The 19,641-nt window shown below is 42.6% G+C and overlaps 1 protein-coding gene across 1 annotated transcript in view; it reads right to left on the bottom strand.

Annotated features, from left to right (window-relative positions):
• Positions 1–19,641, bottom strand: part of PTPRG (protein tyrosine phosphatase receptor type G) — a 392,251-nt gene that overhangs the window by 290,954 nt on the left and 81,656 nt on the right. The window contains exon 2 of the mRNA XM_039734146.1: positions 14,931–15,035. Coding sequence (XP_039590080.1) covers positions 14,931–15,035 — 105 coding nt within the window. The remainder of the gene's footprint in view (positions 1–14,930; positions 15,036–19,641) is intronic.

The following is a 19,641-nucleotide window of genomic DNA, read 5'->3' as shown; positions in this document are numbered from 1 at the left end:
CTAACAGCAGCCTTCTCCTGAATCCAACCTTCACTATTTTAAAGGTAACTGTTATCTCATGAATCAAAATCCTTGTCTGGAGGTCTGCATGTAGTAAAATTCCACTTATGGAAGCTGCCTGCGGGAAGTGCTTTTTCCTTTATCTCTCCTTTCTGTCAGAGAAGATGGACCCAGTTTCTGGCACTTCAATCTCTCTGCCATTGAAGTCTACAGCCTTAACAGCTTCATACAAACCACATGGAGTTTCAGCTCAGGGCTTTGGGTTTTTGCCCACCTCCACGCAGAGGAGGCAGTGGAATATTCCTGGAGCATGGTCTGCAGCCCAGCCTGCTGTACAGCAATCTCTATCAGCATACAGTGGCAGATTGCACAGGTTTAAATCACACCAGGAAGCAGTCAGGACAGGTGGCTGGAAAAATATAGGCTTCCAGGGAGCCAAAATCTGACTTTTAGGAACTGGTTTATTTTAGAAGAAGCAAGCTTTTCCTGTCAGCCCCTGGGCATGCAGCTTGCTTGAGAAACACCTCTCAGAGGCACTGGCTGGCAGGACACAGTCAGATTGTTTCCAGCACTTTGGTTTTAAAAACATACAGGAATGGCATTTATATTTCATTGATTAAAAATAATTTCCCTTTCATTTAGGGAGACAGTGGGTATACATCAAGATAATGCAGTCTAGAGTCTAAAAAAGTCAGCAATAGATCCTTTTGTGAAAGCAAGTCCTGTGGAGACAGGGCACAATAATTCAAAAAGTGTTTGTGAGAGACTGGACAGTGTAACTGGCTGGAGATCTCTGTCTTGCTATGGATGCTCAAGGAAGAAAGATGTGTGAAGGCAAGAAAATCGAGGAGTGAGGAGAAGAGATAATGAGCCCAGTGAGATAATCACCTCCAGCTTCAGCTGGACCAACCTGGGCTGAAGAGAAGCAGAAAGCAGAACTGCCACAGCTGGGAAACACAAGTGATTCCCACAAACACTGTTTCTCTTCTTCCAGATCTGGCAAAAAAAGGCTTCTTTTACCAAGTGCAAGAGCCTGAATGGCTGCTCCCTGCTCCAGAGCATCGCTGCTCCCCCAGCGTGGGTAAGTTCTGCCAGCAGCACATTATCATAGGATTTATTCAGGCAAATTCTCCACCAGCAAGAGGTCACAGAAGTCACAGTCCCACAGAAATGATACGAGGCTGTGTCCCTACATGGCCATTGGCACAAGGGGGTGGATTTGCTTTCCCCAGACAAGCAGGAGGATGTTGATAAGGGTACAAGGCTTTTCCAGGGACAATAGAAGATTGTTATTTTTATTTTCTAAAGGCCTGAACTACACAAAGCCTAAAGAGTGATTTAACAAACAGCAGGTTTCTAAGAGCCAAGCAGTGCCCCAAAAATGCTTTTAGATAAAGGTATTAAAGTTCAGTGACTTGCAAAATATGGATAGATTATTTAACCTGCACTTCTACAGTGAAGCTACAAAACATTTTTGAGCTTCAAAATTGAAACATATAAAACCAACAAGCACACCCCAAAGATATTGAAACATCTTATTAAAAAAGCTGAGACAGTTGTGAATGCAAAAGCATCCTGCCTTGCCTGCAGAACCAACCCAAGTCTTCAACTTGCACAGACCCAACACTCACAGGCAGGCAGCCCCCTCCTGCACTGCAAGAATAACCTGCTCCAGAGAGCTGGAGCCTTCCAGTCAGAGAATAACACACCTGCATGGCTCAGACAGGTGTGCTACCACACGCAGAGCGGGCTGTGTCTTGAAAGGGATGAAGCACATCTACAAACCCTGGTTTGGACCCCAGTCCCTGCTTCCTGGGTCTCCTGGATGGTTCAGGACAGACAATGGCTTTCTTTTCTCCCTTACAGTGGTGGAGGGAGCAATAACCTCTGGCCTTACAAAGGTGCTACAAATAAGGACACCTTGGACATTCCCTCAATGAAGAGAACGTTAAACATAACAAGCTGCTGTCAGCTCAGTGTGATTTTTATGGACCCAACCCTACTTCAAAATTCAACGGTAAGAAACAAGGGGTTTTTTCCTAGTGAAAAAGCAGACTGGAAACAGAAGTAATGGATGCACTAAAGATCTTTAAAACAGCATTATTGCAGTGTTCTGGGTTAATCAGGCCCATACGGTTTGGTACAAAATTAATCATCTACAACTGAAGTAATAAAGTCTCACTTGGAGGCTGCGTCTCTGCTTGGCATGGGCCCAGGAATGCACACTATGTCAGACTGCTGAAAAACCATGGGGAAGGGACAGAAATAGTCATCTTCCCTACCCAAGTGCCTCAGGCATTCTCTCCATCACACCAAACAAGGAGGTTCAACATCTCCCATCAGAATTGCACTGGATTTACTGCAGGTACAAGACAGACCCTTGTGCTCCTTCAGTCATGTGGCAACTAAGAGTTTCATTACAATAATATATACACCATTGATAATAATATATCCATTTTTCACCACAATTAGCTTTATTTGCTCTAAATTCTTGTTCCCCAAAGACACATTAGATACTAAAACACATGACTGGTCTAAAATAAATGGTTAACTCTAAATGACTGGATAATTTTCTCGTTGACAGTGAAACAGATGCAAACTACATAAAGTTAAACAGTAATGACTCTTCTGTAAAACTTCTAGTAGATGAATATAGATGCTGTTAATTGCTGTTAATTCCAGTTTTAATTTGTGGTACAGGCAGTTGCAGTACTTTTCACCAAAAGTGCATCAAACTCAAGACATGCTCTGTTTCCTATTAACGTCATCTCTGGCAGAGCTGGGGGCACACACAGACTGGAGGCATCTGTTACACACTCAACAGGGCACTGTGTGGTCCTCCCTTCAGGAGCCAGGGCACAGGGGTAGGCTGCTGAGGGAGAAAAAACAGGTTTTGATCTCACTGTGCCTCTTATCCCCTTTCAGCTCCACTGAGGATGCTGGAACACCTTTATTTTGCCTGTTGGGAATGTCAGGAGGACAAGACTGCTCTCAGATTTTCATACTGGTAACAAAATATTTGGAAGCAGAAGAGAGAGTATTCATGCCTTTTTCTTTTCTTCTTCTCATCATGAGCAGAACTAGATACAGGCTAGTCCCAGCTCTACACAGTAATTTAAAATCAATATAATCACAGTGAACTTTGTCACCTCTGCTTCAGCTGAGTAGGTTTTTCATTCGGGTCTCTTGCCATTTTTCTCCCTGAAAATAAGTTCTTCAGTTTCTAGTTTGCCTTGAAATGAAATAAAGCCACCCTTGGCTTCAACACAGCACGTGAGCAGTCTCTCAAGACATGCAAGACACAGAGCAAACTTCCATCAACTGCACATTGCTACGCTCAAACACAATGATTTCCATTAAATATTTAGGACTCAAATATTTATATCCAGTCAATTACACTGAACATTACTTATTCTCCAGGGAATTCTTGCTCTCCCTCAGCACAGAAGAGAGGATCAAAGTGCATTTCCTGTACTTAAATGTAACACCTATAAAGAAAATAATTCCCATTAGATGCAAAGACCTTGGAAGCAAATACACATATTTAGTATAAAAGAAAACAGCAAGATCTTTTTGGGAGCCAATATTTACAAGTGCTTATCTCTGCCCCAAGAAGCTTAAAGTGTGGGCTCCAAGAGAGAGTAAAACGTGAGGGGAGGGAAAGGTCAGTGATGTAGGAGACCTTTTCCACAGCTGTACCTTCACTCTGGAATACAGGCAGCTGGCAAGTCTGCCAGGCTGCAGAGTAATGCCCCAGGAATGGAACAGTCATCAGTACCAGAAGCTCCTACCAGTGCTGTAGGTCCTACTGGGAAGATTTACAGCTCGCATTTTGTACCAAAGAAATCACCAGCTAGACTTTGCTAATCGTGTTATCATGCTCAGTAATTCATACAGCTCTCCCACAGCAAAACCTTTTTATTACAGAATTTCAAAAACCAATACTTGAATTTTAAACTTTAATATGAACTTACATTTTAAAACATTAAATTATCCAGTGAAGCGGACGTGAATGTGAAAAAAGGCCATTTCCTCCATCATTTCATTAAATTTGAAAGTACTTATTTATTTTAATAAGTAGAGATGTCCATATGCCAGGAAATTAACATCAAAGAATGTTAAATATACCCAGTATCACTTAAAAGCCTATGGAGCATTATGCATTTTCAGAAATAGCATAACTCAGCAAAACTACTTTCCCAGCAGTTACTTTTTATTACAGCTTCCAATGGTGCTTTGGGGGGAAAAAGCTGAAAATGTTTACCATACTCTGCACTGCTGTTCATACTGAAATCATAAGATGCAATGTTGAATGATGAGTTCAGGTGCCACACCACAACACCTTCCCTCATTTAAGGTCTTCTGCTAATGCCAAACAGATGGTTGCCTACAAATCCCTTTTCCAAGGGCTCCTGAGCAGACCTCCTCCATTGGCACATATGATCAGGGCATCAAATGGAAAGGCTGGACTTGGACTATTTCCTTTGAACAGTTATACTTCACTTAGCACAACAGGATAGAATTATGACTAATATTTTGATCACTTGAACCACCCAGACATTTTTCACCCTTCAGAACCCATCTGCCACACTCACAGGGGTCTCCTTGCAGAAGCAGAACTTCACTGGCACGTGTTCTGAAAAGCTGCTTGGGAGCACTGGCCATTTTGAACAGAGGCCCATCATGGATTAGTCTCATTTCCTAAAGAAATAGGCTTGTGTATTTGAGCCTTCTACTGCATATGGGCTACCAACTCTCCTTCCCTCCCAGCACAACTCTCAAACTTGCTGGGTAACTCTGACCCAAACTGAGGGGTGACCTTTACAGGTACAGCACAGCCACTGGTTTAGTGAAGCACAAGCATCAACACAGGGAACAGTGGCACACAGCACAACTGGAGCCATGAAATAAGCTCAGAGCTTCTTAGGCACCGGAGACTTTTCACAGGAATACGAAGCACTTGTCTGTTCACAGAGCTGCACAGCTCTGTGTTTTAACAGAGAAACAGAGAAAAGGAAGCTCTTAGTGCCTTCTCCAGCTCACAGCCTTCTCCTCATTGCACTCTGCTTCAGCCATCGATGCATTTAACACCAAGCCACCTGTCAGATGACTTGCACAAATTTAAGGTAGACGTAACTTTTCTGTGTTTGCACTGAGAGCAATTATGTCCCTCAGGCATCTGGGGAGCCCTTGTGCAACATAAGCAGTAACTGAGCTACATGCATGAGCCCTTCTTTACAAAAGTCACATCCAATTCTCTGCAAACACCTTCACAGAGCAAATCCCCTTCCTCAGAGATCAGCATATGCTAATAGTGTGTAATGAAGGTAAGTGGTCTCAATTTCATGTCTCCAGCAACAGAAATATAAATTAAAAACACGATCTGAAGTGCCACAGAAGCTTCCAAGTTGGAATCTGTCTGAAAAGTTCACGTCACCTCTGGGTAGGAGCAGACTAGTATCTGGAATGTAAAATGGCTTTTCATACCCCAAGGGGCCACAGAAGGCTCCAGCAGCAGCCTGAGCTCAGCAGCCTGAGCCACACCACCACACCTCAGGAGCAAAAGACAGCATGTAAAACTGAACATGAAGTGATCTCAACTCTCCATGACTTCACTGCTGTGCTACCTCCGGGTAAATCTTATTTCTGTACTTGGGAAATACGTTCACACAAACACAAAGCAAATCACGTCACTTTCACTTCTTCATTCTGAGCCCATCCATTTAGTGGTTTGTTTGTCCAGGAGCTTGACACAAGGGATGGACACCAGTGCTCAAGGACCAGATGATGTGAAATACAGCAGAGGGGCCCTGGGAGGTCCAACCCAGCACAGAGCAAAAGCAAATGATCAACATTTAAGGGACTTTTGTCACCTCAGTTCTAGCTGTGAGTGTATTATGGGGAGCTGGGACACACAGGAAACATTTGTTTCACTGTTCCACATAAGGAAAGCAACAGGAACTGTAGTCACATGCCAACACTCATCACCTTCAGGCATTCAGCTGCAGGGACTGTTCCTCTTTTGTTCATTTCTGAGGAAATTTATACACCAAGACAGCTCAGAAAACCTCGCAAGAGAGTCAGAAATCAAGAGCCCCACGTGGAACAGCTTCTCCTCTACTTCCTTCCAGCAGCACACCTTAGATGTTGACCTGAATGCTTTAATTTACATCAAGCTAAAAAAAAGCAGCATAGGGCAGCATCAGAGACCTCAGCTGAGGCACACTGGGGTGATGGGACGTGGCACCCAGCCTCCCTGTGCCCTCCTGGTCCCCACAGCACGAGCTCCCCTCCCAGCAGCTGTGCTAGGGAGGGATGTGCAGCTCTGTGTGTGCCTGCAAGGCTGTGACCCTGCAGCAGCATGCAGAAACGTGCATGGAGTGAGGCTGCATTCACACAGGGATGCAGGGGACAGGGATTACTGCAGCCATGGCCAGAACAGACTGGCTTAGGTTTAACTTGGCAAGTACTGTTTGGAAGAGAACAGGCAGGGTGGAGGTAGAGGAGGATGGAAGGTCTAATGCTCATGGCAGCAAAGACTCCTCTGCTGGAAGAGTTATTGCTGGGCAAGTCTTAGATATTTTTCAAGGAGTTATGTGTTTCAAAAGCATCTCACCCTACTGAGAGTTCAACCACAAGGGCTCCATGAGTAAGCAATACCCACCAGCCCTTACTATGGCAGGTCAAGTGCCAATCTTTGTATCTCTGCAACAGGGACAGAGGGTTCCTAATTCTTCACAAATGAAACCACTCATCTCACTAATTATCCTGAAAATATTATCAACCCACAGTCCCACTCATCTCACAACTGGGCAGTGTAAAGAGACGGGAATGGGTGGGCACACACGCTTAGGAAACATTCATTCAGGGTTGAGTTGAATTAAACCCACTTGCTTTCCCTGCTTTACAAAAACATAAGTTTGATACTCAGGTTCTCAGTGAGGCTTGACATTATTTTTACACTGCAGAGCAACATACCTCTTCAATAAATCATTCCAGTACCAATAGCCTGCTTCAGATAGAAAGGCTAAAGAGATGACCCTCAGAAGTTCAGAGGAGGGTTGAAAACATTTCCAGAAAATCACTCAAGTGCTGCTTAAGGATGTAATTTATATGCACAGCTCTGCACTCCATTGCAGGATTTCATATTTATTTAATTTGACAAGTTAAAAGTGTGCCCATCCAACTCTTAAAAAAAAAAAAAAAACAACTTTGTAACTTAAAGCCAAATCTTCTGTGTATTGAATTGGGAAAGAATGTGATCTTCCTCAAACCCACTGGATAAAACTGAAAGCATCAAACAGATTAAGAGCTTCAACAGAGCACCAGCACAGGGAGAAATCTAGTTTGCTGATGAAGGAAGAATTAAGCTCCATAGCCTGATCACCTCCAGAAGACCTTCTGTTAGCTCAGGAGCTTCACAACAGCTGTGCTACCAACTCAGTGTCCCCCAGAGGAGGCAATCTCCCAGGCAACCAAGGTGTCTTCAATCAGCATCTGATAAGGTGGGATGTGTGGCCTCAGAGACACAGCACAGCCCAGGGACTGGCACTGCATTTCCCACTCTGCTGTGCATGGCATGGGGTGCATGCAGGAGCTACTCACACCGCCCTGTCCCTCAGGCCCACTGCAAACACCTCCACCTCAGAGCCCCTGAGAGAATCACAACTCCTGCAGCTGCTGAGCACTCGCTCTGCAGTCCCAAAGGATCTGCATGGGACTCTTCCTTTCTGCAGGAGACCCTTGGACACAGAATGAACACATGGCACCTGTATGCCATGGCAGCCCTGTCCCACTCACTCCTCCCCCTGGCAAGGGAGCCCAGCATGGCAGATCTGCTCCTTGCTCGTCAAGGACCATAATGATTAAAAACCCTAAATCTGCAATACCACCTTCTGCAAGATGGAGACACTTTTTGGGAGAGGGGAGAGATGGGGCAATTCCTGGGGCAGAGATACTGAAAAAAATATTAGATTCTGAGCAGTGACTGGAAAGATACAAAGAAACCATATGACATCACAAAAATAATGGAAATAATTCTACATCTACTGCATCGACTGCAGTACTGGCCTGGCGCAGCCATTTCATACAAAGACTCTGCTTATAATCCTGCAACTAGAATTCTCATTCATTCCTTGATTATTTCATGCTTGGACTATTGCAATAATGTTTGTGCCAAGCTACTTTTTTTTTTTTTAACCACACGCTACAAGGCTATTCAGAGCTTCCGTGCTTGCTTTGTTTCCCACTGAAGTATCCTTGCTGTTCACATACTTTTTTCTTCACTGTTTTTCTCCTATATGTGGTCAGTTACATATGAAATCAAGATTGGAACTTCAATATATCACTGCAATCATTCAAGAACCTCAAAAACAGCAGACTCAAATTTTCTGAGTATTCTCCAGTCCATTTGCTGAGCTTGTATCACAGCTGCTACCCAAATAATCCATCTTTCTTTTGCATGCTTAAAATATATGCATTTCACGTGTTCTTATGTCTGAAGAACTTCAAATATTTTGTCCTGTTGCTTATTTCAGTGCCTAGAGATCAACTAAACTGACAACTTTTTTGCTGCACTTTAGCACATTCTCAGCCCTTTGAAACAGTGCACTGGTTGTTGTAATTCCAGAGGTTTTCCACAAATGTCCCAGTGTTCACATTGAAAGAAAATGCAACAAAAAGCACAGTACATTTAAAGAAATGAGAGGTCTCCCCTCCCCAGCTAAAGCAGCTCTTTGTGCTCCCTCATGTGAGAGATCACCACAGTTGGGATTGCAGCAGTGCAAAGTGAAAATCCTTGTGATGCACTGCTGGAACAACTGCATCTGAAGCTCTGAAGATTTCATCTAGCATCTGTTGCTGATATTTTATAGTTCTGTGCTGTGCTAGGGAAAATAATCCATGAAAGAGTGAAAGCTGAGGGGACTGGTTCCTTGCACATCTCCTATTTCAGCCTCTCAAAGCTGTTCATCTGCCAATGGCCTATCTGGTGAGAAACAGTAAAGAAAAAATTCACAACACTCCAAAATCAGAGATTTGCTTTAATGCTCTTAAGCATGAAAACCATCAAATTCTAGTGAGAACCTTGCCAAAAGAAGGAAAAAAGGGAATTTCACCATATCTGCATCCAACTTTTAAAAAAACCAGCCAAGCATTTCAATATAGACTGGATATACCAGGATTGACTATGACAATACTTGGAATAAACTGTTAGCATGGCACAAGAAAAGGTGGCAAGAGAGAGAGTAAACAGTATTAATGGTATTCAATAATGAAATCGTGTCTGTGTCTAAGTAGAAACTAAATTACTATCTGAGGTTTCCTTAGCAGATTATTTAGAAACTTGCCAATAGACAAACAAAGTAAATGACAAGACTCTCAATCAGGGCTGTGTTCCCCAGCAGTATGGCTTAGCAAAAATGATACAGACTACTTGGGCTGCTCCTGGCAAGGCTGGCTCTCCTCAGGGAACTGCTAATGGTAAATACTCAACACAAGCATGATTGTTAATTCCTTATTCAAGCTGTGGTTAGGAAGATGCATCCTGTTCTCTGGGAAAGGATTGTGACAACTCATTTCTTCATTCTCAGAACAGAAACAAAAGATAATATTTTGTACTGGTTCCTTCACAGGGGAGGGGTAGCTAAGGAAAGATAAAAGGAACTCTCCTTGACATCCTCTGGGTATGTGCACATTCAGATGCAGATTCTGCAGACACAGATGTGCCTCGTGCACATCTGTACAGCGTCGTGGACATGAAGCCTCATGAACCAGAAACGTCAGAATACGAACAATCAAAATATACAGATGGTAATTCCTGTTTATTTGGGAAAATACACAGCAGTTGCTTTAGCTGTGCACATTCAAAATGAGGGTTCATGCTCAGACAGTAGCAGCAAACTCTCCAGCTATGGTTTCCTGTGTTCCCCTTATGAAAGAGTGTAGCATTGATTTCTGGAACAACTGTTCCACTAACAAGATGCATATGGAAACGAATGCCTTGCAGCTGGCTCCAGCAGGGTTCACTGAAGACTACTATTCATCTCTGATGAATGCAGATAAAAATATTCAAAGCTCAGTTTACTGATCAGATCAGATATTAATGGGAATGTTTTTACTACTTCTCTCAGCTTAGCTCCTCTTTAGAAAGTCAGCTCAAAAGAGTGAGAAAGCAAGAGAGCCAGAAGCTCCTGATTTTGACTATCCTGGACTTAAGGGAGATGAGTAGTTTTACAGAGGAATGATAACTGAACACATGATGTGCCAGAGTTTTGGTCAATACCGAGATTTATTATTCTGAGGGACTGAAGGAGTGAAATACTGACCACAGCAAATAGCCCATTAGTTACCTCTCAGTTCAATAAGTCTTGATGCTTTCCTTACTATGTGCTGATTATTTCCTGTCCAATTCACATTAGCAGCTTATTTAATGAGAACAATCTAAGCAAAGAGAGAAATTCACACATTTACAAAGGATATGGCCAAGTTACATTCCATCACAGTTAACACCATTTGCTGTTCTTTCAGGAAATAACCATTACCCATCATTCCTGTTTTAATGCCAGCAATTGCTTTTGAGAAGAACACTCAATTCTTACATTCACCACCGGTTATATTTTAAATAATAGCATCTTAAAGGACAGCAGTAAGTGCCTAAGTGTTGTAGGACAAAGCATTCACATGCTGATAGTGTCCACTAGCTTGACAGCATGGCCAAAGTTCCTGTTCTTAATGGACACCTTTCCCCACTCTCAGGGTCATCTCTTCTCTTGTAAAGCCTATTTTTCTTCTATTAACTTCACCTAATGTTCATGGCAGCTGCACAGAATCTTAGAGAGAAAGGATTCAACGTTTTAGACAGAAAAAACATCAGTAAGGACATGCACAAATAACAGAAGCATCATAAGTGGTGCAAATAATTTCACATAGAATAGGAGAGAGTAAAGGTACAAAGAGGAAAGAGATGCCTTGAATGCACCATAAGATTAAAGGGGGAAAAAAAAACTGTATGAGTTGTTTACACAGGATTATTTTTACAAAGCCACAGTTAAACATCTAAAAAGAACACATCTACATCCTCAGCAAACCCCTGTTTTTTTGTTCTCTGAGAAGCCCAAATGGTTTTGATTACTCAGAAGAGTATTTCTTGAGTGAGTCAGCTCACAACACTGAAGCTGATCAGCAGAACAGTCATCAAGGGAGGAGGGCACACCAGCCCTGCCAGTGCCAGCACCCCAGCTCAGCTGGGGAACTCCAGTGACAAAAGCACCATCGTCTACCACATCCTGCCCCAGAACAGGGCAGACCCATTCCATATCACTAATCACAAAAATTAACACCAGGAATAATTAGACATCACATCTTTCACCTGAAGACTTGAAAAGATTGGGTAAGCCCCTTCCTACTTCTGGTTTTCCACAATCTCGTGCACTGATTGCCACGTTAATTTTGCACAGCAGCTTTTCAAAAGACCAGGTATGAGTAGATGCAAGTCCTCCAGAGCTGCCATCACTCGAGGTACAACAATCGGCATCAGCATCTTACACTGTAATCTCCTCCTAAGGCCCTGACCCTGAAGCTACTCATGTTTTGGGCTACTGCAAGGCAAACCAGGGTCTGCTTAGATTACCAGCAAAGTGTTCTGAGCACTGACAGATGCAACACTTGACACTGAGAGGCATCTTTAAAGGTCTGGAATGTTATGCTCTGTGAAGAAGCATACATTACACAAGGGAGGGTCAGACAGCCCTGCATCTAGCAGATGTTTCAGTTGCATATTTCTGTAGGCATTTGTTTCAAGTATTGTTTTGGTTTTTTGTTTAAAAACCCGTTTACATATTGACAAAAATATGTCCACACTGATGATAAAGCACCTGAACTGCTACTATCTGTCACTATGATGGGTACTAGAAACATACTGAATTCTGTGGCAATTATAAAGGTGTGCTAAAAATAACTTCAAACCTGTCCATTCAGTGGTCAGCCTAACAGAAAGATGAGTTGGAAAAGCAAAGACTGCAGTGAAACACATTCAGGATCCACACCTGCCTCTTGTGACTGTGCTGTGCTTATTCCACATTTCTGCTGCACTACAAGTAATGTGACCAGTCCCAGTTTAGGAAGTCTTTGGCAAACTCTAAGACACAATCATGTCAATACTGACAAAACCATACTATAAATAACACAATAAATACTTTGCCAAAACATACAGGAATACACATGCACAGAGAAATCCCCCTAGAAATGTAATTTGAGCTTCTTAAAAATCCTAAAAAGAACATCTAGGAGATGTCAGTCTCTGCTCAGTTTTGCTGTTCCTATTTAAAGACAAGCTAGTCTTCTGTTTTCAGCATTTGCTCACTTCTGAATTTGGTTTAAAGAGCTGCAAGCAGAGACTTAATGAAGTTTCTTGTAAAGGGCTGATTGTGTTTCCTGCTGTCTTTTTGACAGAACCCATTCAAAATGGGCCTTCTTCATTTAATTATCTAGTCTTTACTTTTGCAAGTTTTATTTCTGAACTAGAATAAATGGTATAGTCAGAATTGTGTCTGTAGACGACAGGCTTATTTTACAAGGCTTAAAATCCTTTCCAAGCAGTGAAAGGAGAAGTGTGGTGCAGCTCTGCACAAGGCATTGGAGCTCACATCCACAGGCACCTTTAGGGATGTGGGTACCTCATACAAATGTTACAGGTCCAAGGGCTTTTCAACACCTGATCAATGCCTGAAGTTTCTCCTCTCTAAACTCTTGTGCCTGAGAGGATCAATATGACCAGGCAGCACAGGGTAATGCTATAGATCACTCATAAAACCAGGAAAACTCCTGATCTCCAGAGTTTATAGACCATTCACCCTCCACAAGAGCTCCAAGCAGCTGAAGGGCTTCCTACAGGCTACTGAGGAAATAATCTAAAAGCACAGTGTAGGACAGATATATCCTGTGGAAGATGGATATTTGAGGGCTCTTTGCAACATGGCTGTGCCCTTTTCCTACCCCCAAGCAGGAAAACCACAACTGGCTGCCTGCTCTTGGACCTCTCCACCCCCAAACTCAGGATTTATTACAGAAATCTTAAACCCAAAAACACAAAATCTCTGCAAGCAGGCAGGCACAGCCATAAAAAGAGACAAACCTATGCTGCTGTAAATCAGTTATACTCAAGTGAAATCAATATGAAGCCAGAGCTCAGCCTAACACACATGGTCTGTGCTGGGGCTCAGCAGAAGCTGCCCACTGGCAGGGCTGTCAGGGGCTATCTTGGTCTTGTTTACTCCCTTCTCTCCTCAGAAGAAGCCCCAGACTCACCAGCCCTCAGCCCAGCAGAGCCTCCTTCCCTCCCATAATTGCTGGGGCTGGGCCAGCAGCTGTGGTACAAATAACTGGAGGGGAGCTGGCCTGACCATCTGAGGATAGGGAAGGGAAGCAGCCTACCAGATAATGTCTGTAACAGAGCTTGGAAACCACTGGCACAGGCTAATTGCTTACTGCAGAGTGAAGTTTCCCCTCTCTGTGGGCTCATTTGATGTAAACTTCCTAGGCATGTCCAAAACCCTGCCACAGGACAAACGTTAGTACATGAAGTGCTTAGCCAAGCCCTGCTCAGGGTTCCTGGGAAATATTCTGGGGAATGAGGAAGCAAAGAGGAAGAAACAGAAAACATGATCATCCTCCTCACTGTGCTCAGCTAGAAACAAACATCTGTCTGGTATCTGGGCTCTGCCACCCACCATTTATTCCCACTTTCAACCTAAACATAGGAGCTCAGCATTTTCACTACCTCCAATCCCCTCAATGAGCAAATATGAACGAAATGGCATCAGATAAGAGAGGCTGAACTGGCTGAAAATCAAAAGTAGTCATTTGTCCTACATTACTGAAATGTTTAGATTTATTTTACTTGCCTGACCCCATTTGCAAATGAGATAGATTGTATTTTGAGATCTAATGGAGATAACTTGTGTATATTGATGGAAAAAACCTCTACACTTACCTATAATCATTCATTCCCAATGAAATAAATGGTCTGGATAAAAGAGGGGTGTTGGCAGTCAAAAAGTAACAGTTGCATATTTATATCACCAATCAGACCTCTTAGAAAGCAATATTTTTCCTTCAACTAAAACTAGCCCTGCACAACAACCCTCTTGGACAAGCAACAAATGTCTGAAACGTATCTCAGATCTTCCAGAAAAGCACACACAAGTTCAAGATAATGCTTGAAATCTTCATAAAATCTTTCTAGATATTGGATATCTTCCACAGAGCCAACATAGCTATTAACACCATTTCTAGAACACAGCAACCAGCAAATCAAAGACATCATTCTGAAGTGTATTTTTATTTGTGGTATTTCAAAATTGTGCAGGTACATGAGCTCTTCCATAAGACTTTATGAAAGCAGTGGGACAAACAATGAAATACCCTTCCAGTATCCTATCTTTTGAGCACCACACATCTTGGCTCAATGCACTGACAAGTCTCATTGTTGTCATTATACACTACCACAAAAATACATGCACAGAAACAAATAATTGTAAAAATTGTGTTGTTTTTTTTTACTCTGGATATATATATATATGGATGCTTAGAGTCTTCCTAGAAGGCACAAAATGGTGAGCTTGGGAATGTACTGATTAGACCAGAAGAGCAAAGAAAATGTTGGGAACATGCCTGACCAAGGGTATTTCAAAAAATAAAAACAAGACTGAAATAAGGAGGAGAATAGTGAGGCAAATGCTGCAGGTAAATGGCAGAAATGCAAGAAAGGCAGGCATGTGTACGGGGGGAATTTGCAAGGAAGGCAGAAGATGAAAATACACTGTAAAACCAATTTAAACTGAGCACAGTAGTAATAAATGCAAGTAAACAATTTGATTCTGGAGACATTTCATGTTTTTGTTTTAGTGCTCTGAAGAAGACAAGTCACTCACCCGAGTATGCCCAGTAAGGATCCCCTGAAGCCTTTCTCCTGCGGATCTGCACAGAACTCCCATGCCTGTTCTCATGCAGAGAGCCCACATAACCTTCAGTCAGAGCTGGCAAGAAAAGAAGCAGGAATCGTTAGGAAAGTGGTTTTGGCTCCCTGGAGTTTGCAGAGTGAAGCTTCAGTCTTTGCTGAGCAGAAAGTACAAACTGGGGATTGCTTAAAAGAATTTAACAGGCTGAAGCCTCCCACCATCCAAAGGGGAAGCCAGGACTCACTGATGCCATTATTCTGGTCTGGATGCCCATGTAACTCCAGCAATTTCCATAAGGAAATTCTGATGTACACAAACAAACAGCATGAGCCTTGACTTATGACCACACTTTCTCTGTTTAGACCCAGATAAGTTTACTTTACCAATGACTACCAAACTATGTCTGTCAAAACACCCAGTGTGCCATACCAGTGACTTACAGCATGAAAGGCAGAGAACAGGAATGGAGAAATCTTTGTAAAACTCCACATGCCACAAGGTGTTAAATTCAAGTAAACCAGGAAAAAACCCCACATCCTACCCCTATCCACCTACATTCCATCCCAGGACCTTTTCTTTTATGCCTCAAATAATTTCTATTTTTTCTTTTGTAAAGGAATGAATTGCTTCCATGATGATGTGGGGTATTTGGGCTTTTTATGTGCAGATTTGGCTTATTGTTTCTATGCATCTGATTGAACCAAAGTGGAGGTGTGTAAATTCACAAATGTCAGTAGAAACTCTGTAATAAATTCAACTACAATTCTCAGAGCGCCATAATAAATGCACACAAACAAAAACCACCTTAGATCCATAGACACGGAATGAGGAACAAGTATGCACCAAATGGCTTTATGGAAATTTAAGCCCAACTTCTCCCAAACCGCTTATTTGATCAGTAAGAAACTAGCTGAATAATTCAAATTAAAGCTTCAGAAAACCCCATGACGCACTGCTACCCATATGCAGTCACCAAGTGTTGCATTCCCTTCTATTCCCAAGCCAATTACAGCTGGGCTGGAGAGAAGCCTGGAACAGGACTTTATTGAACATCATGCACCAGTAACTCAGAATTTGCCTTTCTTTCCCTTTGAAAAAGCTTCTGGGAGGCTCTTGCACCACAGCAGCAGGGATCCTGCTGTGCCCGAGGTCATGCACAGCTCTGGGTACAACCTTCCCTCTGCAATGTGGATTTCTGCACGTTTTGGAACCCTGAAGTGGTAGGAAAAGTCGTGCAATTTCAGGAAAGGCAGCACAGGTTTGCCCCTGCCAAATCATCTCTTGTGCAAGCAAAGGTACTAATTGTACCATTTGAATGAGTTTTCCAGATTCCTTGGCAACTTTCTAAATGTTAAATTCACCCTAGGCTGTGAACTAGAAACACTGGAACACATCATGCTACCAGAATTTGTAGGCAACACGACCTCACATACTTTGTTTTCCTCTCTAAAAATACTAAATTAAACATGTTACTTCAGACTTTTTTCTTTCCTCTTTATTTACTTTTATATGTCTACGTGGTTGGGAGTTAACAGGCACTCATTTCAGCAGGAAAGAATGGGTGTGGGGTGTGGAGACCCAAACATTCTTGGCAAAAAAGGCAAAACTGAACAAAGATAAGAGACCATGAAAAGCCCAAGAAAGAGAACAAAGAAATAGCCAAGCAGATGGCTGGGAAGGCTATCAGAAAAAAATGGCCAACTTATTAGTGAATAAATATCACATGTGCTGACAAATACACCTGAAGCCTCTCCTTGTTACAAAATGAAAGACAGCAGCTTTTTCCTGAGTATCCTCTACAGAGAAGACAAGTAATTGTGGGATTTTTCTTGTTGAAAAAGTCTGAACCTTTCAGACAGGAGGAAGATTAGACACTGCCTCCTCCAAAGAACAAGGTGCTCCTGCTCAGTGAGCCCCTTTACATCCAGAGAGAGGCACTGAGACTAAATAATCTATATTTGTTGAAGGTACAGGGGGTGAGTCAGTGCAAAACATCTCAGGTTGTAAACACCTCTGTACTTGTAGCTGGAGCCATCAAAAAGCCTCACAGTAACCATGGTATGGCCATGAATCATGCCACTGATTTTCAGTGTCTTCTGTGCAGAAAATTAAATTATGCAAATCCAAGCCTTTATGAATGCCTAACTTTAATGTGAAATTGAACATTTGCTTCAGTCAGCATCTTATTCATGCAATTATAAACCTGATATTCTTACGAAAATATGCAGTTTTAGTTTTCTGCATAGATACTTAATAGATTCGTGCATCTATCTGTATTTATAAAAGATGAAGAGACATGCTGTACAGAAATTTATTTCCACCATAAAAGATGTTACAGAGCAGGAGGAAGCTCAAGTACTTTGCAGAGAACTAGGGGAAGAGACTTGCTGGTTGCTAAATAGCTTCTGTAGGACTGAAAAAGAAACAAACTGAGGAAGAAACATCCTGTTCTAAATAAAACCCTGCACCACTGCTAGATAGCCCAACATTAATGTCAATAATAATCTATAAACATGCAGTAATTCAGTAGTCATCAGCAATTTAGAGAAGATATACATTTACTGGGTAGCTGCAGAAACTCTGGGAAAAGGATGCTAGCTCAGGATCTCTGGCCATGCTGTGAACTGGAAAGGTAATGCTCTGGCTCTTACAAAAATCATGCCACAACATCCCCTTCCCTCCCTCAGCCTCTTCACAGTACAACCAGGCATTTCTTCACAAGGCCAGAGATGCACAAGTATTGTTGTGCTAGTGAACAAACAGACATTGCTGGCCTTATCTCACAGTGGTAAAGTCATCTCAGAAAAGCAGACTCAATCTCATGGTGCTTCTGTTCTTCGGTGTTAATTGGGGTCAGTGACTCTCTCATCCTCAAGAGGTCCAAGGTACAGAGCAGAGCATACAGTGGCTTTTCAGATAAAAGTCTGGAAGAGCCAAAGCATTCAAATCAAGCTCTTTCAAAAAATTAAGTGCTTCATACAGCAAAGCAATCTTATGTTTTGGATAAAATCACTACTTTTTCGCGATTTGGGGCGGGAAGGTGGGAATGTAACTTCTGACCAAAACAACCTGACACCAATGAAAGTTTAAGGTTTTGAGAAAATATTTAGGTTATATTAGCACCAATCACTACAGGATTCCAAAGGTCTTTTTTCAGCTGGGAGACAGTTAACAGCTCCAGAAAAAGGAGCAGCCAAGTGGTTTCCTGCTCCACTCCTGCAGAGCTGGATGCTGGAGAAAAGCCAGCAATTAGACAGGCTGGTCTGATAGGGAGCAAACAGGAGAGGCTGCTCTCTTCTGGGAGCCCTGCAGAAGTTGGGGACGTGGAAATTGGGACAATAGGAGGGGCAGGAACATGCTCCAGGAAGGCTCAACATGGAGCAGCTAAATTAGAGGGGTGGAATAGAGGGACAGAGAGCAGGAGGGAGAGATGAAGAGAAGGCACAGCAGAAACCCTTGCCTTGCAAGTTTCCTTTGATCCATCAAGCCAGTGCTGATTGCAGAGGGGAAATGAACACCATAATGTATGGGCTGAGACTTGCAGATCCACGATTAAAAGAGAAAGGGAGTGATTGCACACTCAGATACACAAGCGTGAAATTAAACCCTGAGCAGCTCCCCTGGCTGCGGGTGCAGCGCCGGTGTGTGCCGAGCACAACACCCACAGCCTGTGGAGCCCTGCTCCTGCCAGGAGGAGAGGATCCTTCAAAGCCAACGTGGAGAAATCCCTTACACACAATTTCATATCATTTTGAGCAGCGCTGAACGCTACATGATTTTCGATGATGTGCTAAATGAATCAGCCCGGGCCGCAGATCTGCAGACGGCAAAAGCAACGCAGTGCTGAGCACTCAGCATCCTGAGCAGTCTCCATTCTCTGACTCAACATATTAACTTTCCAATAAAAATTATTTGATAAGTGCCCTCAAAGGTACGATAAGGTAATTCCTGCCTGAGTACCTTACTGGTATTCATAGCTCACATGAAAACACAAAATTTTATCCCCAATCTACCTTAAATATAAAGCTATTACACTATTCAGAGAGATTATACCCTCGGCGTTAGTGTTTAAAAGGTATCAAGCCATCAGCTATGAAAGAAAAATCCTTTAAGATCGATACATTATGTCTGAATGGTGAAATCATTAGTTATAATGGTAGATTAACTAGATTGTGTGCCACACTCACATTCTTCTAAGCTTTCTTTGAAGACAAGGGCTGCACACAAATCTGTTTTCGGACTAAAATGGGACAGATTCAAAGGTACACACATTGCCCACCTCATAATCATTTGGACTTGCCACCGTGGACTACAGTAGCAGCTGAATCATAGTTTTATTCCTAGTCCCTAACGTGTATGAACTTCTTAACTGAAGCGCTGAAGCCAGCCTTTGGAGACAGAGCCTTGTCTATTGGAGTCTGGACTAGTGGCAGTAGCAGTTGAATCATAGTTTTATTCCTAGTCCCTAATGTGTATGAACTTCTTAACTGAGTAGTTCAACACGGCGCTCAAGCCAGCCTTTGGAGACAGAGCCTTGTCTATTGGAGTCTGGACTAGTGTCACACTGTGAGAACACTTCAAGCAGGGAAGTTTAAGAAAAGATCTTGTTAACGTCTAATGAAAAAAGCACTAAATCATAAGGTATTCTAGCAATTAGTTCTGTATCAAATCAATGCCTGCAGAA

The sequence above is a fragment of the Passer montanus genome, unplaced genomic scaffold, assembly GCF_014805655.1.
Source record: "Passer montanus isolate IOZ18808 unplaced genomic scaffold, ASM1480565v1 scaffold9, whole genome shotgun sequence".
NCBI classification, from domain to species: domain Eukaryota; kingdom Metazoa; phylum Chordata; class Aves; order Passeriformes; family Passeridae; genus Passer; species Passer montanus.
This window is presented reverse-complemented; position numbering and strand designations above follow the sequence as displayed.